General features: G+C 35.4%; 1 protein-coding gene across 1 annotated transcript in view; it reads right to left on the minus strand.

Moving 5' to 3' along the window:
* Positions 1 to 26,234, minus strand: part of LOC306879830 (exostosin-1-like) — a gene marked incomplete at both ends in the record, with an annotated part of 331,067 nt that extends 304,833 nt beyond the window's left edge. Inside the window, one exon of the mRNA XM_079433032.1 lies at positions 25,267 to 26,234. Within this exon, the coding sequence (XP_079289158.1) occupies positions 25,267 to 26,234 (968 nt within the window). The remainder of the gene's footprint in view (positions 1 to 25,266) is intronic.
* Between the last annotated feature and the right edge of the window lie 229 nt (positions 26,235 to 26,463).

The following is a 26,463-nucleotide window of genomic DNA, read 5'->3' on the forward strand; positions in this document are numbered from 1 at the left end:
ATAGTTCAGGAAGGCCTCAGATTTTTCAGTGGCTTTCAGATTTAGGGCAGATTTAGACACTAATATCTCGGGAGCAAAAAATGTTTGTGCAGGTCCCGTCGTCCCGCGATTTGGCGCATAACAAGAATGAAGTTACATAAGCACTATAGGCTTACTGCTGTAATCGGTGCTACACAGTGTTTGGACATACACCGATTACATTACTTGCCCCAGCGGCACCTCCCCCACTGTCATATTGCCTTTTTTAGAGAAATAAAAATCATTTAGTTTAGTTGGAAAACATACGCTATAATTCTAAACTGAATACGTACAGCCAGGGTTGCCAGGTCTGCATGACAAAACTAGCCCATGGCAGTTAAAACAGCCCAAAGCAGCGCAATGACCATATTCCAACTATCAAGACTCAAAATGTCATTTCGATAACTAAAATACATATTTTACAGTCACTGTTATGCACTTTGATCATAAACACAGCTCAAAGGCTTCCTATCATTGGCCCTCCTTCACAAAGCAGTTAGAGCAGTTTTATCATAGGTAGAATTAAAAATGTTTCAATGCAAGCATTTCAGTCAAATGTAATTTGTGCAATATTTCAAACCTTTAACCCACAGGGGAAAATCAACCCTGCACGGCAACGATTTAAAAGTAGTCCAATTGCGTGAAAAAAAATACAGACTTGATATCCCTGCATCCAACACCTTCATAGCAATTTTTCTCTGGCCCAGCTCTGGCCCACACGATCAGCTTTTGCTTGGCCCACATACCGCAATGAATTACGGTCCTAGTGTGGACCAGGTCTGGATTCCAGACAAGGGCCACACATGGGCCATAACTGGCCCAATTCAGGGCCAGTTATGGGTAATTAACTTGGCTGAGACTTGGGCCAGTTATGTGTGGCCCTTGTCTGGAATCCAGACAGAGAAAAATTTCTATGAGGTCCTGTATGACCCTACCTGTATTACCATAGCTGGCCCTATACGCTGGACCAGATGGATTCCACATGTCATCCTCAACAAAACCATAACCAAGCCACTTGATACACACCCTCCCAGATGAATAGTCACAACAACGACAATATTCTGAACAGATATTTAATCATGTTTAATCAGCAAACAAAGTTGAATGAATCTTACACTTAACATACAGCATTATGGTCCATTCACACTTCCACAAAAACTATAAAACAAATAATAATAAAAAAACATGCTTGATCAGTGTGTTCACCCTGTTGGGGTATGGCAGTGTGAACTGGCTTTTAGATGCTTTGGAAAACAAAACAAAACCGTGTAAAAAAAAAAAAAATTATATATATATATATATATATATATATATATATATATATATATATATATATATATATATATATATATATATTAACATAAAATTCTTAAATAAGGTACTTTCTCTATTTTTGCAATATTCAAGTGATCATGTCCCTGAATAATATCTGCATGCCCCTAAGTCTGAAGAGTACATATAATATCTAGTAGACAGCAATCTTTGTGAGTGAGAAGTCTGGTGTGGAGGCTGGATCTGGAACTGACTTCTGTCCAGGTTATCTGTCTTCACGAACTGCCCTGAAATACAATTCAAACAAACAATGTCATGTGAGGCTCTTATATTCACAACGCTCATTTTGGCCTGTGGTAAAGTGTGCATAAAATTTTGCCGGACTGAAATTTAGTCTTTGGTGAACAGTCTTCAAGAGTGCAAATAAGATTTTAAGTTTTAAGTACTTTTAAGGCTCACTAAGTCTACTTGAACAAAAACTTCACTACATTTAAAATTTAGAAAATAATATGCATACAGACTGTTACAATTTTAAGTGAGGTACGTTCACAGTACTCTGGTTCTGTCTTACCATTATACATTTTAATTTCAAAGAACTTTTTTATTATCATCTGTCTTTTGCATGGATTCCACACAGGCCAGATGTGTGCCAGATCTGGGCCAACACTATGTTGCTGTCTGGGGTACAATTTATCAATATTTGTTTGCAATGAAAGTTAAAAACGTGTTTGAAATAGTTTTAGCCCATGTAAGTGACGTCACCGATTGATCCCACAGTGCAGACTTTTAGGTTAAATTAATTAGCTTATAGTGACTTAAAGTCTTTTGACAAAGTACCAGCAAAACATTTACAAAACTATCAAAGCCGCTCATCTACACATAAAATGTGCTTAAAAGCTCAAACGTTCATTAATAAGAGCTCAAATCTATAGTTAGCTTACCTCTAAGAGTTAGCCTCTATAGCTAGTTAACGGTTGTGATGCTAACGGTCTTTTTGAAGACATTAACCATTCCTGTAAAGTAAAGATTCAACAAAACGTGTCAATTACATGTAAGAAAGTGTCAGAAACGATTGTATGCATTATTTGTGTAACTTTAGGGACTAAACTTTCCTGAAAGCAGTGAAAACAGCAGAGAGACAGACTCTCGCTACTTGTCAGCTGAGTGAGTTAACGCCAAAGTTACGCACTTAAATAAATAGTACATAAAAGTCAAATAAAATGTCCTGAAACTTCATCATGTATTGTTTAAGTAGATATAGGCCTACATCAAACTGTAAATTGAATGAGAATATGAAGCAGTGAATGCAAAACATTGTTTGAAGTCAGTTGTATATAAAACGAACAGGATATACTTTTCTATAAAATAAGATATAATATCATATGAGGCATGAATATAATTTCACACGTAAACAAACATAATTAAACATGTGAGCTTTATGTTATGCATTTTCAAAATGATATTTTCAAAATGTATTTCAATATATTTAACAGTGTTTCACATATATGTGAATATATTAACTTTATGTATGGGAAAACATTGGGATTTTAGTCAAAAATATTTTAAATGGATTTTAAATGTGGGTCAAGATCGGTAATACTTATGTGGCCCACATATCTACATTTGACATCTGGGCCATGTCTTGTGTGCCGTCTTAAACCCGGTACCACCTCTGCCAAACCCGCATGCTGTATGCCAGTGCCGGATGAATAGCAGATGACTATATATTATATATATAAAACAACAGGATATACTATTCTATAATATAAGATACAATATCATATAATATGATATGAGGCATGAATATAATTTTGCATATATGTAAACATAATTAAACACTCAACATGAGCTTTATGTTATGCATTTTCACATAACAAAATCATTTTCACGTACAGCAATAATCTGACATTAACTTGATCTCAAACCAGTTAAGTAATAGACATTATCACTCCTCTATCTACAGTATGTGACATCAACAGCAATTCTATATTGCTGAACCAAAATAGTTCAGAAAAGAAATATGTTAATTTTAGCTAGTTAATTTTATCAAACTGTGGTAGTTAAGCGGTTACACACTCTGGTTTGTTCACAAGATGTCTCGTTCATTCAATTCGCTCACACATGACATGATCCAGTTTGTTTTGAGTCATTTCGTAAAGAAAACATCTGTCGGTAAAGGCTGTAAAATTGAACCACAAACCCTTTAAATGAACAAAACACACGCATCTGTGCTAACAAAATGCACATGTACAGTAATTTCACATATGTATAAACATGCTGTATCGTACAATTCTAGCAAACGCATACCCATAAACACACACAGACACATCTGCTAGATGCACAACACAAAGCAGCTGGAGGCATTAAAGCAGTGCTGTATAAACACCATTAGAGCAGAGTCCATTAAACACACAGATTGTCATAGACGCATATTCACTTTACCACAACACACACATTTGTTTGATGGGGACGTTCCATTGACTTCTGCTGATTTTATACTGAGTTAATGAGCTGTACTTCTAAACCGTTCTCTCACATAAAGACTTTTTGCATTTTTAGGTATTTATTAAGACACTTGGTTGCTTTACATATCTGTCAAACAGTGTCTTCTTGTCTATGTGCATATCATTGCCCAAATATTTTCCTGCATTGCTATCCTGATCTCAGAAATTTAAAAAGACTTTAGTTCTTATTTACATTTTTGTCCATTTGGATGTATGATGAAGCATATAATATGAACATTTTATGGATATGCCTGTTATGGTTCTCACCAAACCATAATAATAATAATAATTGATTATTATTGTTTTAATATTGTATATATTGAATGTATATATTTAACATATATAATTAAAAAATATTATTTATATTATTTAAATATTATAAAACAAATTAATGTAACGAATGATTAAAAGTTATAAATATTATATTCAAGTTATAAAATAATGATTAAATTATGAGATTTTTGTTCATTTGACATGAAGCCTGGGTTTTAAATATTAGGCTTAAGAATAATTCTAAAATAATTCCTAAAATAATTATTTTTTAATATCACACTGTGAAATTAAATTTGAATATAAACAAAATATATATATATATATATAAGGTGGGAAGTAATATATACGTATATGTATTTATTTTGTTTATTTATTTTTTTACTTTCCACCTTTTATTTTTTTCAAATTCAAAAACATTGAAATATAATATTTCCTCCACCCCCCCACCCGATCTACATATCCCTTTTAAATGCTCCACATGAATATGATACCACAAATTACATAGAAAAGACTGAAATAATGTATAAATTGTTGAAATAATGTCCAATTGTATAAATGTGGTGAATAAATGTAATGCCATTTACTGTAATATTTAGCTATTGCCGTTGATTAAATAGAATAACCACATAATGAACCTATTAATCCCATAAATTCAATATTGCAAAAGTTATTTTAGATGTTGTCACTCAATGTAACAGATGCTGTTATATTAATTTGGTACATTTCAATTGCAAATGTAAAAAAATAAAACACTTATACACAAATAACTACTGTTAATACTTCTAATAACTATTATTTCTATTGGTGATGTGTTATGCTGTTAGTAAAAAGACTAGATACATGAAAATGGGACAAATCTGACCACACATTCACAACAGCAGCAGTACAATGGATCCAGAATATTACACTTGCTTCCGTTTCACATCAATTTTGCTGTTTTTTTCTCCAACAGATCTTCCCTTACAGCTCTATTTGTTTGTTAATGAAGTCTCACCAGAAGTTGGCTTCTAACGCTCCAGTAATATATATAGATGAGGGAGTGAAAGAGAGCGAGAGGCAGATAACTGACAGAATGACAGATAGACCAAGAAACATGAGCCAGTTGTGTGCCACTTCCAATTTAACACTTCCCTCTCTGAAAGTCTGAAATGTAATTTTAACTAAATGCATATCAAATACATGTCAATGATTCAGTCAGAGCATCTTCAGCCAATCACAGTGGGATGATTATGTAATTGACTGGTAACCTCAAATTAAAATCCTTCTGTATCACTTACTAACTACTAAAAGTTTAGATGATCACATCACATGCCTATTAACATTCTCTTTTCTGCTATATAATGTAAGAAATCACATGTAAATATGCGATTAAAAGTGCCCAACTCTAGGAATGCACTTTTTTTTGGCAACATATGGTTATGTAAATGATGATGGAATTTATATTTTAGGGTCAACAATTCCTTTATTTTTGTACCTATAAAGCAGTATTGCTTTTATTTAGTAAATACAATTTTAATACAATGAAGAGTGTAACAAAGGAATAGTTCACCAAAAATGAAAGTTGCTGAAAATGTACACCTTCAGATGTAGATGAGCTTCGAGAAATTTAGCATTACATCACTTGCTCACCAGTGGATCCTCTATAGTGAATGGGTGCCATCAGGAGTCCAAAGTTTAAATGCCTCAATGGGTTTTTTTTTTTTTTTTTTGTCACAAGACTGATGGAGTGGAGTGGTGTACTTGTGGATTATTATCAGCTGTTTGGGCTCTCATTCTGACGGCACCCATTCACTACAGAGGATACATTGGTGAATAAGTGATGAAATGCTAAATTTCTCCAAATCTGTTCTGATGAAGAAACATCTACGTATTGGATGAGCTGAGAGTGAGTAAATATGAAGCAAAAAAAACAATGAGAAATTTCAGATTTCAATTGCATCAAAATTTGGTAAGACATGAGGGTTAAAAAAAAATTAATAAGTCAGGATTTTCCTGGGTAAACTTTCCCTGTGTGTTTTTCCTTAAAAAAAAAAAAAAAGCATAAAGCTGAAAAAAAAGTTTATTGTATAAACAAGTTATTGGTTTTTTTCCACATCAGTTTCAATAAAAGATTTTTAACATCTCTTCTTGGTTAAATTGCTTGTTTTTCCTCATATTAAGTTGCTTTGGGCAAAAGCATCTGTTACATGAATACATATACATTTTATTTTATTTCTATTACTCAGTATTATTAGGTGGTCAACGATACTGACAGACAATCGAATGATGTTCATGCAGGGTAAAAAAAAAAAAGTTTGTTCTAGTTTCAGAGGTGGTGGGGTGTAACAAAAAATTGAAACCCATTAGTGGATCACGCTGTCATGAGTGACACTTCTGCACAAACCTCTGTTGAACAAGCCACCCTGTGATCTCATTTCAAAGCACAAGCTGTGTGTGAGAGAAAGAGAGAGAGGGAGAGAGAGAGAGAGAGAGAGATTTTAATTGCATGTGAAAAGGGATTAAGAACTGAGGAAGCTTTGGTGTATGAGACAGTGTGAGACGATGCTCTGTGATTGCCGCGTTGCTCTGCGTTCCGCAGCTGGACTTTATTTTCACTGCTGAAATTTAGAGTGTCTCTAAACACATTGCTCACCATCTGTTATAACACACACACACACACACACACGTGTATACTAGATGAGCTAGCAGTACGTTCTGTCATCATATTCTTTCAGGGCATAATGACCTATAATAGTTTTTCTCTGCGGATACAGTTAAGGTCTGATTCCCAACAGCAGACCTGTCCTCAGGCCTGTGGAATCTCATATCTGAAACTTTATTTACTCCTTCAGCAAAGTCAAACCACTGAAGACTGAGGTCGACTTGACCAGGGACTGATCAGTTTGTCCAAGTGAAATATGAGCTGTTGTTTAAGCTGAAATGTCTATGAGAAATGTATTTCATCATTACGGAAAAGATTAACCTTGTTTTAAATCCAAGTTAGCCAGAAAAAAAAGTGACCTAAACGCACCAAGCAAAATGGGATATATATATATATATACTACACATATGTTTGAAAATATCTATATATTATGAAGTATATGATTTAATATATTATTACCTACAGTAACATACAAGTAAATATACTGTCACATATTTTTCAATATAATTCCCTATGCAATATTTTGTAATGTATTGTAACAATATATTATTCAGTATATTTTCAATATGCAATAAATAATTTAATATATTGATCATTAATGTGCTGTATAAGGAAATATATTTTCTTTGTGTAAGGGCACTTCTACTTTATAGGGAATATTACTGTCAGTTATCTTTTTTTTTTTTTTTTTTTTACTACAAATATTTGTAATAAATATGAAATATTTTTCCCCATCCAACATGTTGAGAAATCTTGTTGTTCATCTCAAAAATTAATCTCTGCAATGTTTTCCATCCATCCATCCATCATGATTTTTTTTGTGTAGAAATAAAATAAATAAAAACTAAAACTGAAAATAAAATAAAATAAAACTAAATATTAATATTTAAAAAATCAAAGCACATCATAAAATTACTATACATTTAATTAAAATTAAAATGAAAGCTGAAAGCATAAAATAGAAGCTAATTCAAAATATTAATAAAAGCTGCATTGCTTTATAACTAAAATAACACTGCATGGTATCCTAAAATAAAAAATGTACAAATTAAAAATCACCGTTTCAGTCAATCAAAAAATGCATAGCATAACTGTTTTCCACATTGATAATAATTAGAAATATTTCTTGAGCTGCAAATCAGCATATTAGAATGATTTCTGAAGGATCATGTGACACTGAAGACTGGAGATACTGAGTGATGCTAAAAATTACAATTATTAAAATGATTACTTCCAATTTTAATGATGTTTCCCATAATTACTGTTTTTACTGTATTTATGATGACATAAATGCATCCTTGGTAAGCATAAGAAACTTTGTTCAAAAATATATTTTTTTAAATCTGACCGACCCTAACAACTGAAAGGTATATAGTTTATATATTGATAACCGCTTTTAAAAAATCTGTTATGCATTATTTATCTCATAGGTATCCTTGCATTATGATATGATACTAATAGCCTAAACCCCGGATGCCGTTTGTGTCAAGCAATGCCCTTGAGTGACAGCTGGATCCATGCAAAGACACATGTACAGTGTGCTGAGCAACTACACGATCAATGTATTAGTTGTCAGTGTGTGTGTGTGTGTGTGTGTGTGTGTGTGTGTGTGTGTGTGTCCTCGTGACTCCAAAATAAAGCTTGTAACATCAGGTAGCATCACACAGCACTCAGACTCTTATCTCCTGGTGTAGCGTTCCAACACACTGCTATATTTACCTCCCAATCTTAACTACAGTGCTGATCAATTTCCTCCAGTCTGCCCGGCTCTTTGAGCGCCAGCGCAGGATGGATTGAAGTCTGCTCTAATGCCCATGACAGCAAGTTTCAAATTGCAGAGCAGAGTGAGCGAGCAAGAGATCTCCGATTATACAGCAAGTGTTCTGAAATGATTCCTCTAATTCCTGTATCGGCTTCATGCCGTGGCCCTCTGACTGTGTTCCGCTGGATAACAGATAACAGCGCCGCTTTCTGAAGGAACACCTGAGAATTCCAAAACCTTCCTGAGTGGAACCTTCAAATTACCAAGAGAGAAAACAACATGACACAATTGTGGCTGACTATGAAATTGGAAAAGCTCTTGTGGTTATTAGTGGGACACTTTATCTTTATTAGCAAACAGACCACTTGTAGAAAAATTTAAGTGCCCCTATTGTGGGTAATGAAAAGTTCATATTTTGGTTTTGGGAGTACCCAACAACAGGTTGACATGCATGCAAGGTCAAAAAACACTTTCATTTTATTTCAACACTTATTTGATCAACGACTCCCAAACGATTCGCTCAACGATTAATTTTTACTAGTCTCATCCTCAGATGTCACGACCACGGAGTGCTGGCTGAACGTCTGATGCATATGGCACACAAAAGTGGAAACACTTCAGGAGTTTCGAAGTCATCAGCGGATTGGTTGAATTATATTTCCGGGAGACGTGTGTGTCATGTTCTTTAACGTTCCGCCTGGAAACAAAGATGCCGTGACGCCAAACCCCCTCACGAAAGAAGAAAGCCGTCATGTTTACAACTGATGACGTGTGCTTATCAGGATCAACTAAACGCTGGATTTTCAAAAGAATGTGAAATATTGAAAGTCTGCAGCAGAAAATTATTGGATGTTTGGTCAAACGACCTCATGGGCGGGCCTTGGCCAATAAAAGCTGCCATGGATTCCAGACCTTCAGCCGTCAGTCTGAAGGTCTGGCTGAGCGAGACGACATTTTTCCAAACCCCTCCTTTGCGTGACACTAATCTGCGGTGATTGGTCGATTTCATTTCCATATCATAATAAAAGCTGCGTTTGTGAGCGCAGTGCTGCTTTGTGTACAGCGTTACCGGGGAAATAACGATCTCATGATAATTTATAACTATTTAATATTTTGGCGAATTGGGGGCTAATTTGTATGATTTTCCACAATCTTCTTTATATGTTTTCATGCAATCTGCTGATGCCCCAAGAAAATCACGCGTGTGCTCTGAGTATGGTGGGAATTTTTAAATGTAGGCATATTTTTGGGGACATATTATAGTTTCAGAGGTCCTGCTATTACGAATTATATAACTTAATACAACAGTTAACAGTGTAATACAGGTCAAATAATTTTCTAAAGACATGCTCAACCAAACAAAGTTCAATTGTCATTTTATGATGAAGGTTGAGAAACTAAGCAAAAATTGAATATTTGATGAAAAAATAAAAAAAAACTTTTGATCATTCATTGTTGTTAATACGATACATTTAATGTTTAGTTATATGATGCAATTTCAAAGTTTTCCTTTGTCTTTGGAGTGTTACAAGCTGTTCGTGCATATACAAGATCCGTAAAGTAGCAAAGACTAAAGTCTCAAACCCAAAGAGATATTCTTTATAAAATTTAAGAAATGTCCACGCCTTCCTACAACGCCTCATTTAAACACGCCCCCACATCCACTGTGTGGGAAGATTTGCATAACACAGCCCAAATGTTTACGCAAAGAAAGAAGGTGTAGCCTAACTTTTATTCTCACTGTAGTATTGTTGCCGCCACCGCAGTGTCGTGGAGACGCTGTATGTTTCCAAATATGATAAGGGTTGTAACATTTCCGTCACATGCTTGAGGTATTCGGCCAGTCACAACGCACTGGATAGCTGGCCAATCAGAGCACACCTCGCTTTTCAGAACGATGAGCTTTGTATAAATCGACGCGTTTCAGAAAGGCGGGGCAGAGAGGCGCAACAATAATATACGGTATGTGGAAAATAATGACCCCATCATATGACCCCTTTAATTAAATTAAAAAAATAATAATAATTATGATAAATAAATAAATAAATAAATAAATGTGGTGTATGATGGAAAAATCTAAATACATTGATTATTTGTATTATTTATTATTAATACAAAAAATGAAAAATATAAAAAAAAAAATCTTAGTGAGGTTGAAAGCATAGCACATTTTAATCAGGCACTGAGAAAGGGGGATCGACTCTTGCATGACACTGCAGGCTGTTACCAAGATGGCTACGAAGTGAACCGAATGAAAGGGAATTTGGTGTAGTTCAAGTCGCAAAGATGGAGGTAACTAGAAAACACTGACAAGGACAAACTATCACTTACAACATCTCAGTTACAATGAACTGATAGAGGAGAGGTTGGGTCACCACAAAAGAATCACTTACTTTGTAGAAGACAACAGTGGACCTTCAGACACCCCTCTTCCAGGGCAGAAGTATTGTCACGCTATACAATGAAATCCCAAGACAATGTTTCCGACATGTCAATCTTTTTCTCTTTCTGTTCTCAGTTCATCTAAACAGTGTGTGTGTGTGTGTGTGTGTGTGTGTGTGTGTATGTATGTGTGTGTGTGTGCCAGTTAAACTGAAACACAATGCTGACAGAAAGAACGTTAGCATCCCTTCTTCCAGTGTTGCACTGTGCCAAAAATGTAAATAATTAAAAAGTAATTAAAATCCATTAAGCCTATAAAAGCATTACACCCTAAAAATAACTTACAGTTTCAAAACTCGAGTGACAGTTTTTAATATCCTTAGTTGTGAAAGTCTATAAATACAAACATTCAAAACAGATACACACAGTTTTGTCCACTTGAAGTTTTAGTGTTCTACAGTTAAATGTTTTACCCCTAATGAAACTAAATAAAATGAGTTATCTAAAAACATTTGTGAAGTTTATGAACACCTCATATAATGTTAATATTTTCACATAAGAATGGGTTAATTATACTTCATATTGCATTGTTTACTGTTTACTTTTGTAAATTAACTGAAATACAGGAAACAAGGATCCATACACATGGAAAATACGCTGTTTATAAGAAAATGGCAACTTTTGCATACTATAGTGGGCAGCTATTTCTCATTTCTCAGCATTTTCACTAACGGCGGCCTTTAATAATGACTTTAGGTCAGTGATGCAGTTATAAGATTTCTGTTTAAATGGTTTTTTGGAGAGGAATAAACTCAGAATAAGATCTGATCGATTAGCCTGTCATGGTAAATAACAGCTGAGATGATGTAATGAATGCAGCACTGAGGGTGATTGGTTCACATTTTCATCTGAGAGAATTCTGGGTGAAGGCACATTGACATTCCTGTAAATCAAGTTGTGGTTAAATAAATGCCAACAGTCAGAAACGGCATGGAAAAGAGTGAGGGATATTTATGAAAATTAGCACTAGCACTAAATGCTTACTGAGCTGAATGCGGGTGCGTTATATATTACATTTTCACAGTAGGGGGTAAATCTATTTAGAAATGGTTATGAATTTGTATAATCCTAAAGGGGACCAAATAAACATCAAATTGTTCTGTAGAGCATCAGTTTACACACTGGAGAAAATCCCAGGGTCACTGCAGGTCACACACTCACAGACTGAGATATAACCATGGATGAAGAAACTCATTTTAAAGGGATAGTTCACCCAAAAATGAACATTTGCTGTTAATTTACTCACCCTCAAGCCATCCAATATGTATATGAGTTTTTTCTTCAGTAGAACAGTAAAGAAGATTTTTAACTGAAATCGTGGTCCTTGGTGATTATAATATGTATAATACATTTTAATATGTGCGTATCATGTGCACGCCAAAGTCATTTTTTGCGTATCAATACCACAATACCGTTTTTATTTGGCATACTATTTATACGCATTTTCATGAGACCAGGCTAAAATTAAGAGATGATTCCTTCACATAACTAGCCTTTTTTTTTTTCTTTTTTTTTCAATTTTTTTCAGTATGACTGTCCTCGCCATTAACTCTGAAATACAGAAGCGAAAATAACACTGTCGGTAGCAATGCTATACACTGGCACTTGTATAATTGGCGTCTGTTTACAAAATAACCGGTCATGAATGTGCATATCACTCCAAAAAAGTTGATATAATTTTCTCACCAATTACTGAGTCCAATTATTATTTCTAAATCTCTGGGGGATTCTTCAAAATTCTGCTAATCAGGATCCCAAGAGGTAGTTCAATAAGATATTTTGTTTCTCCTTAAATATGAGTCCTGCAGAGTGATGCCTCCATATAATATAAATGAAGATTGTCAGAATATAATAATAATTAAATATTAACATAATAATAATAAAAAAGATAAATTTACATAGGATACATACAACACATGGATTCAGCAAGAAAATCCCAAGTTTGATCAGAGAACAATAGACAGTGTGGTGCATTGTAGTATTCTGCTTATATGACAGTATTATCTATAGACTGATATACTCACGTTGCACTGAAACACATGTGCAACCAAAAATATTTGCTGAAAAAATTGTTGTTTTTTGTGTGCCTACTATTTAGTGTTTAAAGTGCTTTTAGATGACAGAAACAGTGCTTGTTAAGGCTTGTTTTCTCAAGAATAATGTCAGGAAAGAGTTCAGACAAATACACAAAAAAAAAATCACACACTGAAAATATGAGCAATTATTTGCAAACTATCTTCAAAGATCTGTTATTTAAAATATTTATATTTTTTGGGTAGATTCTGTGTAGGCCCATGTTTTATGTATTCTGGACAATCTTATATATATGGACAATGTATTCCTTTCGCCTCTAAAGAAATCTCTCATCAAGTCTGTAATGGCTCTGTGGATGTTTTAATATTCTGACAATTTCTTCACCTATTTTCATGATCTTGCCTACAGCCCAGCAAAGCCCTGCTCATCCAAACATATTGATCATTCATTTTTACAGGCATCATAATCAGAACACTGCTAGTATCTCCACTCGTCTTCAGAGCACCCTTGAGGCCTGAAACTTGTTAGAAATACATTTCTAAAATGTAAATAAGTGCCTGACTCATCAGCTGTCTGGCCATGTGAAGAATGGCTGAAACTGCAGATTTGTTCATTTTTGGACAGGTGAATAAATGTGAATTGACACAGCTGAGCAGAGTAAAGTTGTATTAATGGTGATGTCACTTTTAATAAACTATACAGTAAAAATGATTGACCTCTGCAGTTACAGAGCAGAAAAGAAGGCCAGCACTAGCATTTAACCTGTCTGTTTTTATAGATTTCTATTTCTATAAATTTTGCTAATTAATCACATGAAATTCCATGTTTCTGCTCAATTGCTCAATGTTAGCAATTCCTACTCAACATACTAAAGAAACAATATGAATGCTGTATTTTCAGGAAAATAATGGTGATTCATAAACACCCGCAGGAAGGAGTTATATAAGATGTCAGTGCACTTGCTAGTTCAATTCCAGAAAACATTTGTATAGTCTGTGGTTTAATTTACTTGTTAATGAACCAGCAATACAGCATTAATACAATGCATCCTTAAGATGAACAACAAATCTCTGCTTATGAATAGTTAGTGAGGTAGTTGTTAAGCTTAGGTATGATTAGGGATGTAGAATATGGTAATGCAGAATGTGTGCTTTATAAGTGCAAAAAAGCCAATATGTTAGGCATGCTGATAAGCAACTAGTTACTAGTGAGAATTGGTCCCTATACTAAAGTGTTACCAAACAAACCTACAACCCAGCAGATTTTCAAAAGAGATCACATTTGCCATCATACCAAAACCTGCAATTAAACATCAGAGCACATCAGAAAAACACAAAACATTCTAAGTCTATTAGTCTGTGTATCTCAAGTCTAGAGCTGCAAGGAAAACAGCAGACAATAAAAATACATTTTCTGCCCTACAGTAAAAGCATGACACAGTGATATTGCTGTAATAACGTACAGGTGCAGTAGACTCCTCTCATGGAGTTATGCAGGCTGTGCTACAATGAATGGGCTCAGGTGGCTACTCAATGAAATGAAGATGTGAGCACAGGCTGTCTGTGACAGAGTAAATCATGTTTAAGAGTGCTGGCACCACAGACTGGGGAAACAGATCACTCTGAAATCCAAGCAAAGCAATATTTAGCCACAGACAGGTGCAGGTGCAGCAAAATGTAACTCTCCAGAAAAGCTTACAAGATAGTTCACCCAAAAATGAACATTCTGTCATCATTTACTCAAGCAAGAGGTTTAGCAAAAGTCTCACACTGTTCTTTACAAAACAAGAGTCTGGACATTTTACTAGTAACTCTTTTGGATTCCAAAAATGTCATATGCATTTATTTCAACCCAATCGATGAGAAAATGTAACTGTTTGACGGAAGGGTGATTTCGTATGAATTCGTGATTTATATGAAAACATACCATTGTTTAGCAAGGTAAGCAAAAAGCTCCATATACTTTACAGTGCCCTCCATAAGTACTGAAACATTAAAGACAAAATTGCTCTGTTGGCTGTGGAGTCAAGACGTTTGCAAATATGATTAAAAGATGAATATGAGACAAAACTACAGAATGTCACATTTTATTATTAGCCGTTTCAACACATACATGTTTTACCAAATAAAAAGAACAGCACTTTTAGAGTTCATCCCACTCATTGATGTGAGCATAAGTATTGGGACAGTTGAACATAAGGCAGATATAAAAGATTAAAAGCAGTTATTTAGTTGCAGATCCCTTGCACACAATCACAGCAGTGAGTCTGTGACCCATAGACATCACCAGACTCTTGGTCTCATCCTTTGAAATACTTTTCCCAGCCTTTAATGCAGCCAATTCCAATTGTTGCTTGTTTTGGGGAGTTTCTGCCTTTACTCTCCTCTTCAGCTGGTGAAATTCATGTTCAATCGGATTTAAATCTGGAGATTGACTTGGGCAATCTAAGACTTTCCATTTCTTTGCCCTTATAAATTCCTTGACTGAACTGGCAGGGTGTTTTGGGTCATTGTCCTGATGCAATATGAAGCACTTCCCAATGAATCTGGTGGCATTTTCTTGAATATTGGTAGGCAAGATGGTTTTATACCCTTCCAAATTCATTCTGCTACTGTCATCATACATTAAGTCATCAGTAAAGTTGAGAGGGCCTGTTCCAGAGGCAGGCATGCATGCCCATGCCATGACACCACCTCCACCATGCTTTACAGATGAGGCTGTCTGCTTGGGATCATTGCAGTTTCCTTTTTTTCTCCACATGTTTGCTTTCCCATCACTTAGATAAAGGTTCATCTTTGTCTCATCGGTCCATAAACACAGTTCCAAAACTCTTCTGGCTCACCTTTGTGCTTTTTTGCAAACTCTAATCTTGCCTTTCTGTTTTTGGTGCTGGTCAGAGGTTTGCATCTTGCTGTGTAGCATCTGTAATTCTGTGTCAAAGTCTCCTGAGGACAGTAGATTGTCAGAGCATCACCCCAGCTTTCTGGAAGTTGTTGGTGATTTTACAGACACGTCTTTTATGGTCCATATGATTTGTCTGTCATCAACTACTGTTGTTTTCTCAGCCAATCAGGTCGTTGTTGGTTGCTGGTGGTTTCCAAACTCTTGATTTCTCCATGCCCTTTGTTTTTGCTAGAGCTCTAATTGACTTCCTCTCTTCTTTTAGCATCTAAATCACTTGCTTTTCTCTAAGTCAGCTCCCTCGTCTTCATCCTGGTTTGTGTGTGTCATCATCAAATGCAAGATTTAGAATGCAGTAGTAATGGATATAACTGATACGACACATTCCCTGCTTTTAATATCTGAAGAATTAATGCAACAGGACACAGCTGATCACTTAGAAAGACCTGTGAGGCAACTGTTCCAATACTTATGCTCACATCAGATAGAGGGATGAACTCTAAAAGAGCTGAACTTCTTAGCTGGTAAAACATCGATGTGTTGAATCGCCCAATAATAAAATGTGACATTCTGTAGTTTTGTCTCATATTCATCTTTTATATATCTATTACATATGAAGATTGTATGAAAACACATAAATGAGATCATACAAATGTATACTAATTGACCACTAATTTGCAGAAAAATAAAACCGTTACAAATTTCCATGACTGACATGAGGAAACATAAAGTACAATATATCAAAAACTTAATTCTTATGAGTTTGTTAGTCAGGATGTCTAGAATATTCTGTGGATGGATGAATGCAAATGGTCAGCATGAAACAAGGCAGCATGAACATTTAAAATAAGGCAGTGGCTATTTGCACTAAGTGAAAATAGCAGTATGTTTTGACGATATGCTATTTACACTAAGTGCAAATAGCTATACATTCTATTTACACTATGTTAAAATCGCTATGTATACTACTTATTGCAAATAGTAGAAAGGATAGATTAGATTGATTGATAGATTTATCTGTTTCTGGACAAACAACCAGCTCTTTCCCAGTAGGTGGATTTGTTACTGACGTTTCAGAACATTCTCCACTATCTTCCTTTCTTCTGTCGAATGCCTCCTCAAATCTCTCATTCTTTCCCACTGTCTCCCACAGTGCAGCGTTCTCCAAACTGCTGAGAATGCCTATTGAAATCTCTGAAAGTCTCAAGGTAGCCGAAAATCTCCTGCTGGAAACACGATCCATCTCTCAGCTAACAGCAGGGTACACTGTGTTAATTTGTTATCCTACAGGTTTTCACTTCCAATGAATCAAATATCACTAAGATCATGTAGACACCAAAGGCACCGTCATTTTTAAAGGAATGTTTTTACTGGTAATTCCATTGTTTGTAATGAGAACCATCTGCTATCTATACAATGACACAAAAGGCATCATGAAACATAATTTCAAAACATCCTGATCATTTTGCTGGCTAAAATGTGTCCACGCTTGTAATTCTATATGTTTTTGTCTGGAGAAAGCTGTTTTATATATTGATTATGTATTAAATTTAACACATTTAGTCAGCTGTTCCTGCAGCTGAAAGTAGAAGTGATGATGAAGTATAATTTTCATTTTGAGCTCAGAAACATTAATTAGCTCACAGTGGTTAATTTTCTGAAGAAGTTTGGCTTTGCTGAAGTGTTTGATTACACTACTAATGTATAAACTTCATCACTGACTTTCATCAAATATATTTCCGGTGGTCACTGTTTAATTTTGTTCTGTGCTCAAAGCCCCACAAGTACAGAACAAACCAGATTCAACAATAACTGTAACTGTGGGTGAGTTAAAATGGAAAATTATGTTTTGTAGATTCAAGAGAAGCTGAATAAATGCATAAAATATGTAATCAATACATACATTTGTTTTCCTCATAACACCACAGGACAATAGCAAAGCACTAACATTGTTTTATTTTTATTTAATTTTTTTCAAATTTTCAAAAAAAAGCCAGATAGAAATGTACAATTTATCTCACGGTGAAAAGTCCATGTCCAAACCTAAGCCTCGGGGGGACGTGAGCAGATTCTACAAATACTTACGAATGACACTGCACGAATCATAAAATACTTACAAATTACCATGACACTGCGTTGTATTAAAATACTAATTATTATTTTACAATGCATAAACATGGAAGCTTGGACATGCACAAAATGACGCAAAAGCGCAAGTAAACTTGAAATGACATGCTAATCATGTATAAGTAACATTGTGAATGCGCTAGACACACTAAAACTCAAACTATGATGAAACATAAAGAGTTTACACCAATGTATTACTACAACACAACTTCATGACAGTTCGCAAGTAGCCTATTGTACGAGTTGGCAGTTTCAAATGAATTTGTGCAATCTTAGTCGTACGAAAACATATAGTTTGTAGGTAAAACTACACTATGATAGTCCACGTCTGGTACAATACGCACATCAACAAATACTTTTAAATGAGACTGTATAAATTCGCAACCAATTTACCAAAGCGTAAAATACTTATAAACTCTAATGTGTTGCATTACAGTAGTGAAAATGCACAAGTACACTTAAAATTACATGATAGAGTCAAGTGAAACTCACATTTAGTGAAACACACTAAAACTCAAACAAATGTGCATGAGTAGATCCTGCAAGTACTTATGAATGACATTGTATGAATCGTAAAATACTTAAGAATTACCATGTTGTAATTCAATAATGTACAATTATAATGATATTTCACAAGATCAGGTTTTCACAACAAAGAATGATTTTACACGTTTGGTTAAAAAGATTTAAATGAGTGCTGTCAAATTGATTAATCGCGATTAATTACTTCCAAAAGAAAAGGTTTTGTTTACATAATATATTTGTGTGTACTGTGTATATTTATATGTTTATATAAATACTAGGGCTGTCAAAATTAAGACGTTAACGCAAATTCATTTTAACGGCACTCATTTTATTAACGCGCGATTTACGCAGCGCACAATTTCTGTTTGACCCGTGGCCTAGCCCATAGCTGGAGAAATGGATGGAGATGCTGACAGTGTTGCCAACTTAGCGACTTTTCAGACCCTTTTAGCGACTATTTTTTTAAGCGCCTAGCGACAAATCTTTTTAGGGTTTGCCCAAACCTTATTTAGTTTCTGAGACTCGCCGGTACTTCCGCACGAGCGCGAGGTTTTGCTTTCCCAGCGCGCGCACATACCTCTCTCTCTCTGTGTGCGTCTGCTCTGTTCAGCGAGCGTCTGACAGGAGCAGCGCTTTCAGTTAAAACACATATTATATTGCTTCTCTAATTTTACATGCAAGTATAGCCGAAATCACAGCACAGCTATTGTCTTTATCTTATCTGTAGCCTATTTGATTTTATCAGATGACGGCTTGATTATAAATCAGGATTTTTGTGCAGATTAACATCTTGGAAGGGAGAGCTGGTTATGTAGTCTTACTGGGTCGCTCTTCAGTCACTATTTCATATTAATTCGGTTGTCTGACAACAGAAACAGTCAAATATATCAATGAAAACAGTTTTATTGAGAATTTAGCTGCATTAAAATACAGTATGGGCACAGAAAGGCAAACAAATGTGATAATAAATAATAAATGTACATTTTGCGTGTTCAGAAGAAGTGAGCTGCCCTGTCCTGCAAATAATGTAAACAGGTTTGTGTCAGTAAATTGCTCAGTGCAAAGAAAGAGAAGTAATGGGAACCTGGTATGTTCTTTTTTTCATGTGTCAAGTTCTTTGAAAAACATCTATGACCTTTTGGTTAGTCTTCATGCGCTGTATTAACTATGGTTTCACAAATAGTAACATATAATGCATAATGCATCCATATTTGTCCATGCCCATGTTGATTAGAGTATTAAAAACCTTGAAAAGTATTAATTTAAGATAAAATGCTAGTTGTGAGTTGACAATCATGCGATTAATCACGATTAAACATTTTAATTGATTGATAGTCCTAATAAATACACACATACATGTGTATATTTCATTGTAAACAAACTTTTTATCGATTTGACAGCACTAATTAAATGTATATATAAAACACATTAATATTTGGTTTAATTTGGCAAATCTCATTAACTAAACTGTTGTTTTGTCTACTAAAATTAGATGCCATTTTAGCCATGAATAGAACTGACGAAAATGTATTAATATGACATGAAGAAATACTGACAGAATTTAAAGAAGAAGACAACAACTACATAGTTGGCCAAGTAAGAAGTGACAACAGGTTGTGTTATTACAACAGGGTCATTTTCAATACATTTTTCGCGATGTGGCTTCTCTCTATGCCTTTCAACAGATGGAATCCTCAAATTTGGTTGTCATGAAAGTTTAGGATTTAACACCGCACAGCAGTGAGCTCTCAAAGTTTGAGAAGCTGTGTTTATTGTAGAGGGTGATTAATTTTGGAGGTAAAACTGGGATTTGTAATCACTTCCCTTTTGTGTGATTCTGAAGCTAAAAAACAACACATCACGTTAATCACACACCCTAATTAAAAAACAGCAGGCTTCTCGTTCTGTCTATCTCTCTCTCTCTCTCTTCTTGCACTAACTCTTTTCTTTCTTTCTTTCTCTCTTTATGCTGTCTCTTTCTTTCTCAAGTGTGATTGATTTGTAGGAAGCACCCAGTCGTGAGCTGCTCTAATTTAGAGCCTATCAATACATCTTATCAGTGGGGGCTCTTTCTCCCTTGTTTCTCCACCTTATTCCTCCTTCTCTTCTTCCATCTTCAGCAAACGCAGACTCAACATCTTCAGAAACGTGGCTCTCTTTGACTTTGGCTCACTCGATAATGAAACCTCAATGTGAACTTTCCATCCAGAGTCCAATGGCGAGAGCAGAAATCTACAGGTGAGAAGATGAAGATGGCGGAGCCCAAATTTCAAATCTGTCCTTAAATTATGATTTGCACATTTTGTACAGCGGAACTCTGAGTTTCTGCATGCAGTGCGGCATTAATAAATCATGTGAATTACTGGGTTATTTGCAGTGGTGTTGTGCTTGTTGCCTCTTTGAGTTATGTGGTGTCGACTTGGGCCTATTTCACACATACTGCATCTGCGACACGAATCTGAAGCTCAGGTTAAAGCATTCACACAGCCGGCGTAAGCAGCTAGAAGTGGAACTGACAATAGCGTTTCAGCGCAGAGTTCACGTGTCATGTTCAGTTTGGGGACTTTTTGAAAACACACTCTCTTAAAACGAACTTTTCACATGTTGTCTAGTTCAATCTGCGCACTAACAGCTTCGAACATTTGAGGTTATAAGTTTACATAAACTACACCATGCAAAATCTACTAAATGTTAATCATTTCAAAAATGTTTAAGGGGTTTAAAAAACTTCATGTTATTTATTTATTTAGCACTGCTCTAAATTTCACATAAGAGATGTCTACAAAATAATAATAAAACAAAATAATAGCTGAATTTACCAAAAATAAGGAAAAATTGCATGAAAAAATATATGGACTGTATATATGCACTGTATTTGAGTGAGCCGACAAAGGTTTGTTTATTTATTACTAACTATTAAAGCAACATTAATTATATGGCCACCATGTTGTGCATCCTAAATAAATTATATATATATATATATATATATATATATATAAATGCATATATATGTATGCATTTTTTTTTTTTTTTTACATATTTATCTGAATACGTTGATAAAAGTACAGCTTGAAAATTATGCACAAAATATTCTGTTCAAAGTGATGTTTTTTTGGGGGGGGTTTTATTTGTTTTTATTCTCACATCATATCTCATATTTATAGTTTTCTTATTTACACTTTTTGTCCTTGGTAAACAAATCCACTAATTAAACTCATTTATTATGGGCAAACATGTTTGATGTTAGAAATGGCGCCACAACTGTGGGAGTCATAATAATTTTTTTTTTTTTTTTTAATTAACTCATATTTTAAAGCTGACACAATAAATCTATAAGACTTTTAAAAAGAAGTAAAAAATAATTAGGGCACAATATAAAGTTGTAATGTGACCTTCATATAATAAAAAGAAAACATTGAAATGTGTTAATTTTACTGGGGGAAAAAATCAACCCCTAGGACATAAAAGTCCCCAAAGAAACCCCCATCTCTGTGATGCACCATAAACACTATCGGTGTGAAAGCTCACGCCGCACACAGTATGTGCGAAACTGGCCTTGAAGTGCATTTCGGTCTGTGATACCATCATTGTAGTTTGTGTGTTGGATGGCAAGGACCCTGCATGCCAGATCCAATATTGTGTAATGTATGATTTATATTGTTTCCTCATTACTGAGCAAGGCAAATGTTTTAAGAAACAGAATATGCCACTACAGATCCAGCTCATGGCTCATCTGTTATTGTTCACCATGAAAATGAGAGTTAATTTGACATAAAATGGTTATATCCATATGTTTGTTTGTTTTTTTGTACGTTTAGTTTCCACATTTGCATAGTGCTGTTAACTGTTAACATTTAATGCTCTTGTTTTTATTTGCAACATTTGCATATTTAACAATTCGAAACAACACTCTGGGTTTCTGCTTCTGCCATGGTGTGATTCTCCTTCTTAAAATCGTGAGCCACAATATATTATTGTCTTCTTTTATTGCAACATTCAAAAGGGAAATATAACTGCACCTATGTAATTACATGGTAATAACACAGTAATAACTGTGTAACACCTTCAGGGACAACTAAAACAAAGTTGGATATAATACTGATGTCTTTTTACAATGAAGGTCTTCATATAAACTCGCAAACATAGTTCCAGCCTGCTTTTTGACAGGCTGTAAATAAAAAAAACATTGAGAGACCCAGTGTATGCATGTGTTTTAGTACAAAACAAAATCACAAATCTGTTAAATTGTTCTGAGCAAATGTTTCAAGAAGCAAAAAAAACAGCATTAATGATCCAACTCATGGCTTACCTATAAATGCGCATCATAAAAGTGTGACAAAACCATGCATTACAGACCAGTTAGCTGCACCACACATTACTACAATAGAAATAGCATTGATAGCAGAGGCCTGTTTAATGGTACAGACAAGAAAACCATGACTTGTAAGCGTAGCACAATCCATTTCAATTCATGATGACACTATCACCAGTTGCATATAAACATAACCATAGCTGTCCAAAGTTTTGAAATAAAATTACACATCTTACACTGTACATTTTATATGACAGAATATGATGGAGTGTCTATGTGGGTGGGTCGGACTAGGAGCAGTAAGTGATCCTATCAGACTCTGTAATCATCTCTGGGCACAGAAGCATTGTGTGTGTGTGTGTGTGTGTGTGTGTGTGTGACTCTAAGCTCCTGCTTAATTCAATTGAGGGCCAATTATTGACTGTTCTGCCTCTCTGAAATCCTCTCAATTCATTTGAAGTATAATAGTCTGCAAGTCAAGACCTTCTAACCTTCTTTTCTTCAGTCTGATGTTCTACCAATTACTTAAAAGTTGAATCTTGCCAACTCTTAAATACACTACATTATATATCAATGCAGTACTCTTTAAAAATACACTAAATGGCTAAAAGTATGAGGGCACCTGAACTACACCATAATTCCTTTGTTGAGCATTTAATTTCAAAACCAGGGAGTAAATCTGAACTGTTGCGGTCCTTAAATATGCTTTGATTTCATCTGTCCTATGTGGTGCTTACTGGTTTAATTATAATTATTGTTCTGAATCATTTATATAAAACATAGGCTAAATAAGTAATGAGAAAATGAGGGTTAAGTTAATATAATTTTTTTTTATTATTATTCCCAAAATCGTAGACTGATGTTAAAATGCTCTTTGACTCTGGTTTATTTAAAACATTTGCAACCTTAACAATGTCACGAATCTGGTCTGTGGACTTCTGTTTACTTCAAACGATTTGAAGAGACACTCTGGCTTTTCACTTCGGTCACATTGTGATTCTCCTTGTGGCAACCAATATAAAAATGGATACTTTCTTCCATATGTTTTTGTACTTTTTTACCATATGTTTTTTTTGCTTCTGCCACAGTGCGATTCTCCTTGTGACACCATGATCCCTAGCGCATACAGTACATCTTTGTAAGTCTGCGTCTCTTGTAATATTCAGAATCTGGAAACACAACTGCACCTATGTAATTATATGATAATTACATAGTAATATCTGTGTAATACCACCATTACAAAAGTGCAATAGAATCAGGCACAACTAAGTGAAGACTCAAAAAAAGACTTTGCATTAACTTTTTGGAATTAATATAAACTCCCAAAATCTTTGACAGGCTGTTCATAAACATCAGTGAAAGACCCAGGGTGTGTATGTGTCTTAGTACACAGTTAAAAAAAAAAAAAAACCTTCAAAGAACACAATATATCTTGATTCATAGAAGATGCTTTATATTATTGCTACTAGTTCCACATGCAGTCAATGCATAAAGCTCACATCTAAGCAAAAGAAAAAAAAACTATTTGCATTGCATACAATACAAGGCAATCACTTTCTTATCACTGTACCAAAGAGAATGAAACTCTATAACATAAATCTCACTAAAACGGTGCATTTACACAAACTGTTCACATTAATGTCACAGACATATGAAGGCTGGCTTTGTTTCGGGCAAAGAGACCTCTAGAGTCCTTTTCCACGGCACTTTTTTTCCTGAGCTAGACAAATGCAACACAACTTCCATTTATAGCAGTATTCCCATGATAACTACATGAACACTACAGTCTAGACTACGAGTACAAAACAAGCAACAGTCTGACATTAAATACTGCCATTGTGTTTTCGATCCTCTATGGTGTTTAAAAGTAAAGCCACAACCAAAGATTCATATCAATCGTGCAAAAACAATCTGCACCTAAGTAGCTTCACTGAAGTTTTAAATCCTGTACATACAAATAAAAGGGATGGTTCACTCAAAAATGAAAATTCGGTAACACTTTCTTTTAAGGTGTCCTAGTTACAGTGTAATTAGCCTATTCGTATAAGTACTGAGTAATATTAATTAACTACATGTACTTACTATATGGTTAGGGTTAGGATTAGAATTTGGCTTGGATTACTTGAATATAATTATGCATAATTAATTATTATTATAATAGTAAATAGATGTAACGTGTAACAAGGACACCTTAAAATAAAGTGTTACCGAAAATTCTGCCATCATTTATTCATCCTCATGTAATCCCAAACCTATATGACTTTCTTTCTTCTGTGGACCAAAATAGATGGTATTTTGAGGACTCTTTTGTCCCTCATTGTAAGGACAAAAAAGTAGAAGAAATAAGATCATAAGGTTTGGAAAAACATGAAGGTATAATTTCCATGTTTGGGTGAACTATTCCTTTTAGACGAGCTACACCAGCATGATAAAGAAAGGAAACCGTAGGACTTACTTTGTGTATTCTTCGTTGTCTCTGTCGCACCTTGCGTCCTTATGTTTCTCCCAGTCTTTCCCGTGTTTGCAGGTAGTCAATAAAATGATATCATCCCCATTATGTATATGATATAATGCATTTCTGGTTTCAGAACCGATGCCAGTTAGATACCTCTTCCCTTTGAAGACCAGCAAGTATTTCCGTAAGGGAGGGACATTGTTAAGATTCAGATAACCTTTGCTCCCTCCTTTCTGAGGATGGTCTTTTGAAAACAAAGGGATGGACACATCAAAGCGCAGTCTAAAGTTGTCCATGTCGGTGCTGGCCTTGGCCAGCATGGCTTGGCCGATATCGAAGCCTAGTTCCTCCGTATAATCAGGCCACGTTCCAGAGTACAAGTTAAAAATCAGATGGTTCCTCCCTTCGTACCACAGAGGGAGGCTTTGAATTCGGGCTCGGACGTTATGTACATACTGAGCGGACAGCTGGTCCCTGTCTAGAGTGTCTATACTCAGTACAAACAGACAGGCCTCATTAGGGTCCGTCGTGTAGAAGCGCGATTCCTCAATGGCTGCCAGAATCTTCTGGTAGCTTTCCGAGGGCGCTTCACCTTTCTGAGGAGGATAAACATAGATTTTAAACCCCCGTTCGCAGCGCTGGAAATCGAAACATGTCTCCATGCGACATCGCCGGCTCTTGTAGATGTTCTTCTGTATCTCTCGTCTCTCGCGAGGAGACGTGTGTTGATGAAGAAGCAGGGGTCCGTCCTCTTCCTGCTCGGCCTCACCAAGGTACGTCTGCAGGGGAGGATCCACCCATTCTGGCCAGCGGGGCGGCCGAGGTGGGACGCCGGCGATCTGTGAGACTCCGTAAAGCTCGGCATGGTTCTGGTTGTGGAACTCACCGATTTGTAGGCTACACAGGTAGGCTAGTAGGAGGCTACAGGCCCCCACAGATACCAGCAGGTATCGCTTCTTCGCCTGCATGTGGACAGCGAGAAGCAGGGCAGGAAAAGAAGGAAGCACGGAGGGTCGACTGTAAACCCACAGGACCAGCTCTCATACCATTAGGAGCATTCTGATATTGCACGGACCACTGTAAGTGCAGATATATAGAGAGGGTCATGTTAGCTTTACACACCAGAATGAAAATGACAGAATCTAGTATTGTAACTCCATCTAAATACAGTCTTTATTACTAATAATTCACAATGAG

This window comes from Barbus barbus (genome assembly GCF_936440315.1).
Source record: "Barbus barbus genome assembly, chromosome: 14".
In the NCBI taxonomy this organism is placed as follows: Eukaryota; Metazoa; Chordata; class Actinopteri; order Cypriniformes; family Cyprinidae; genus Barbus; species Barbus barbus.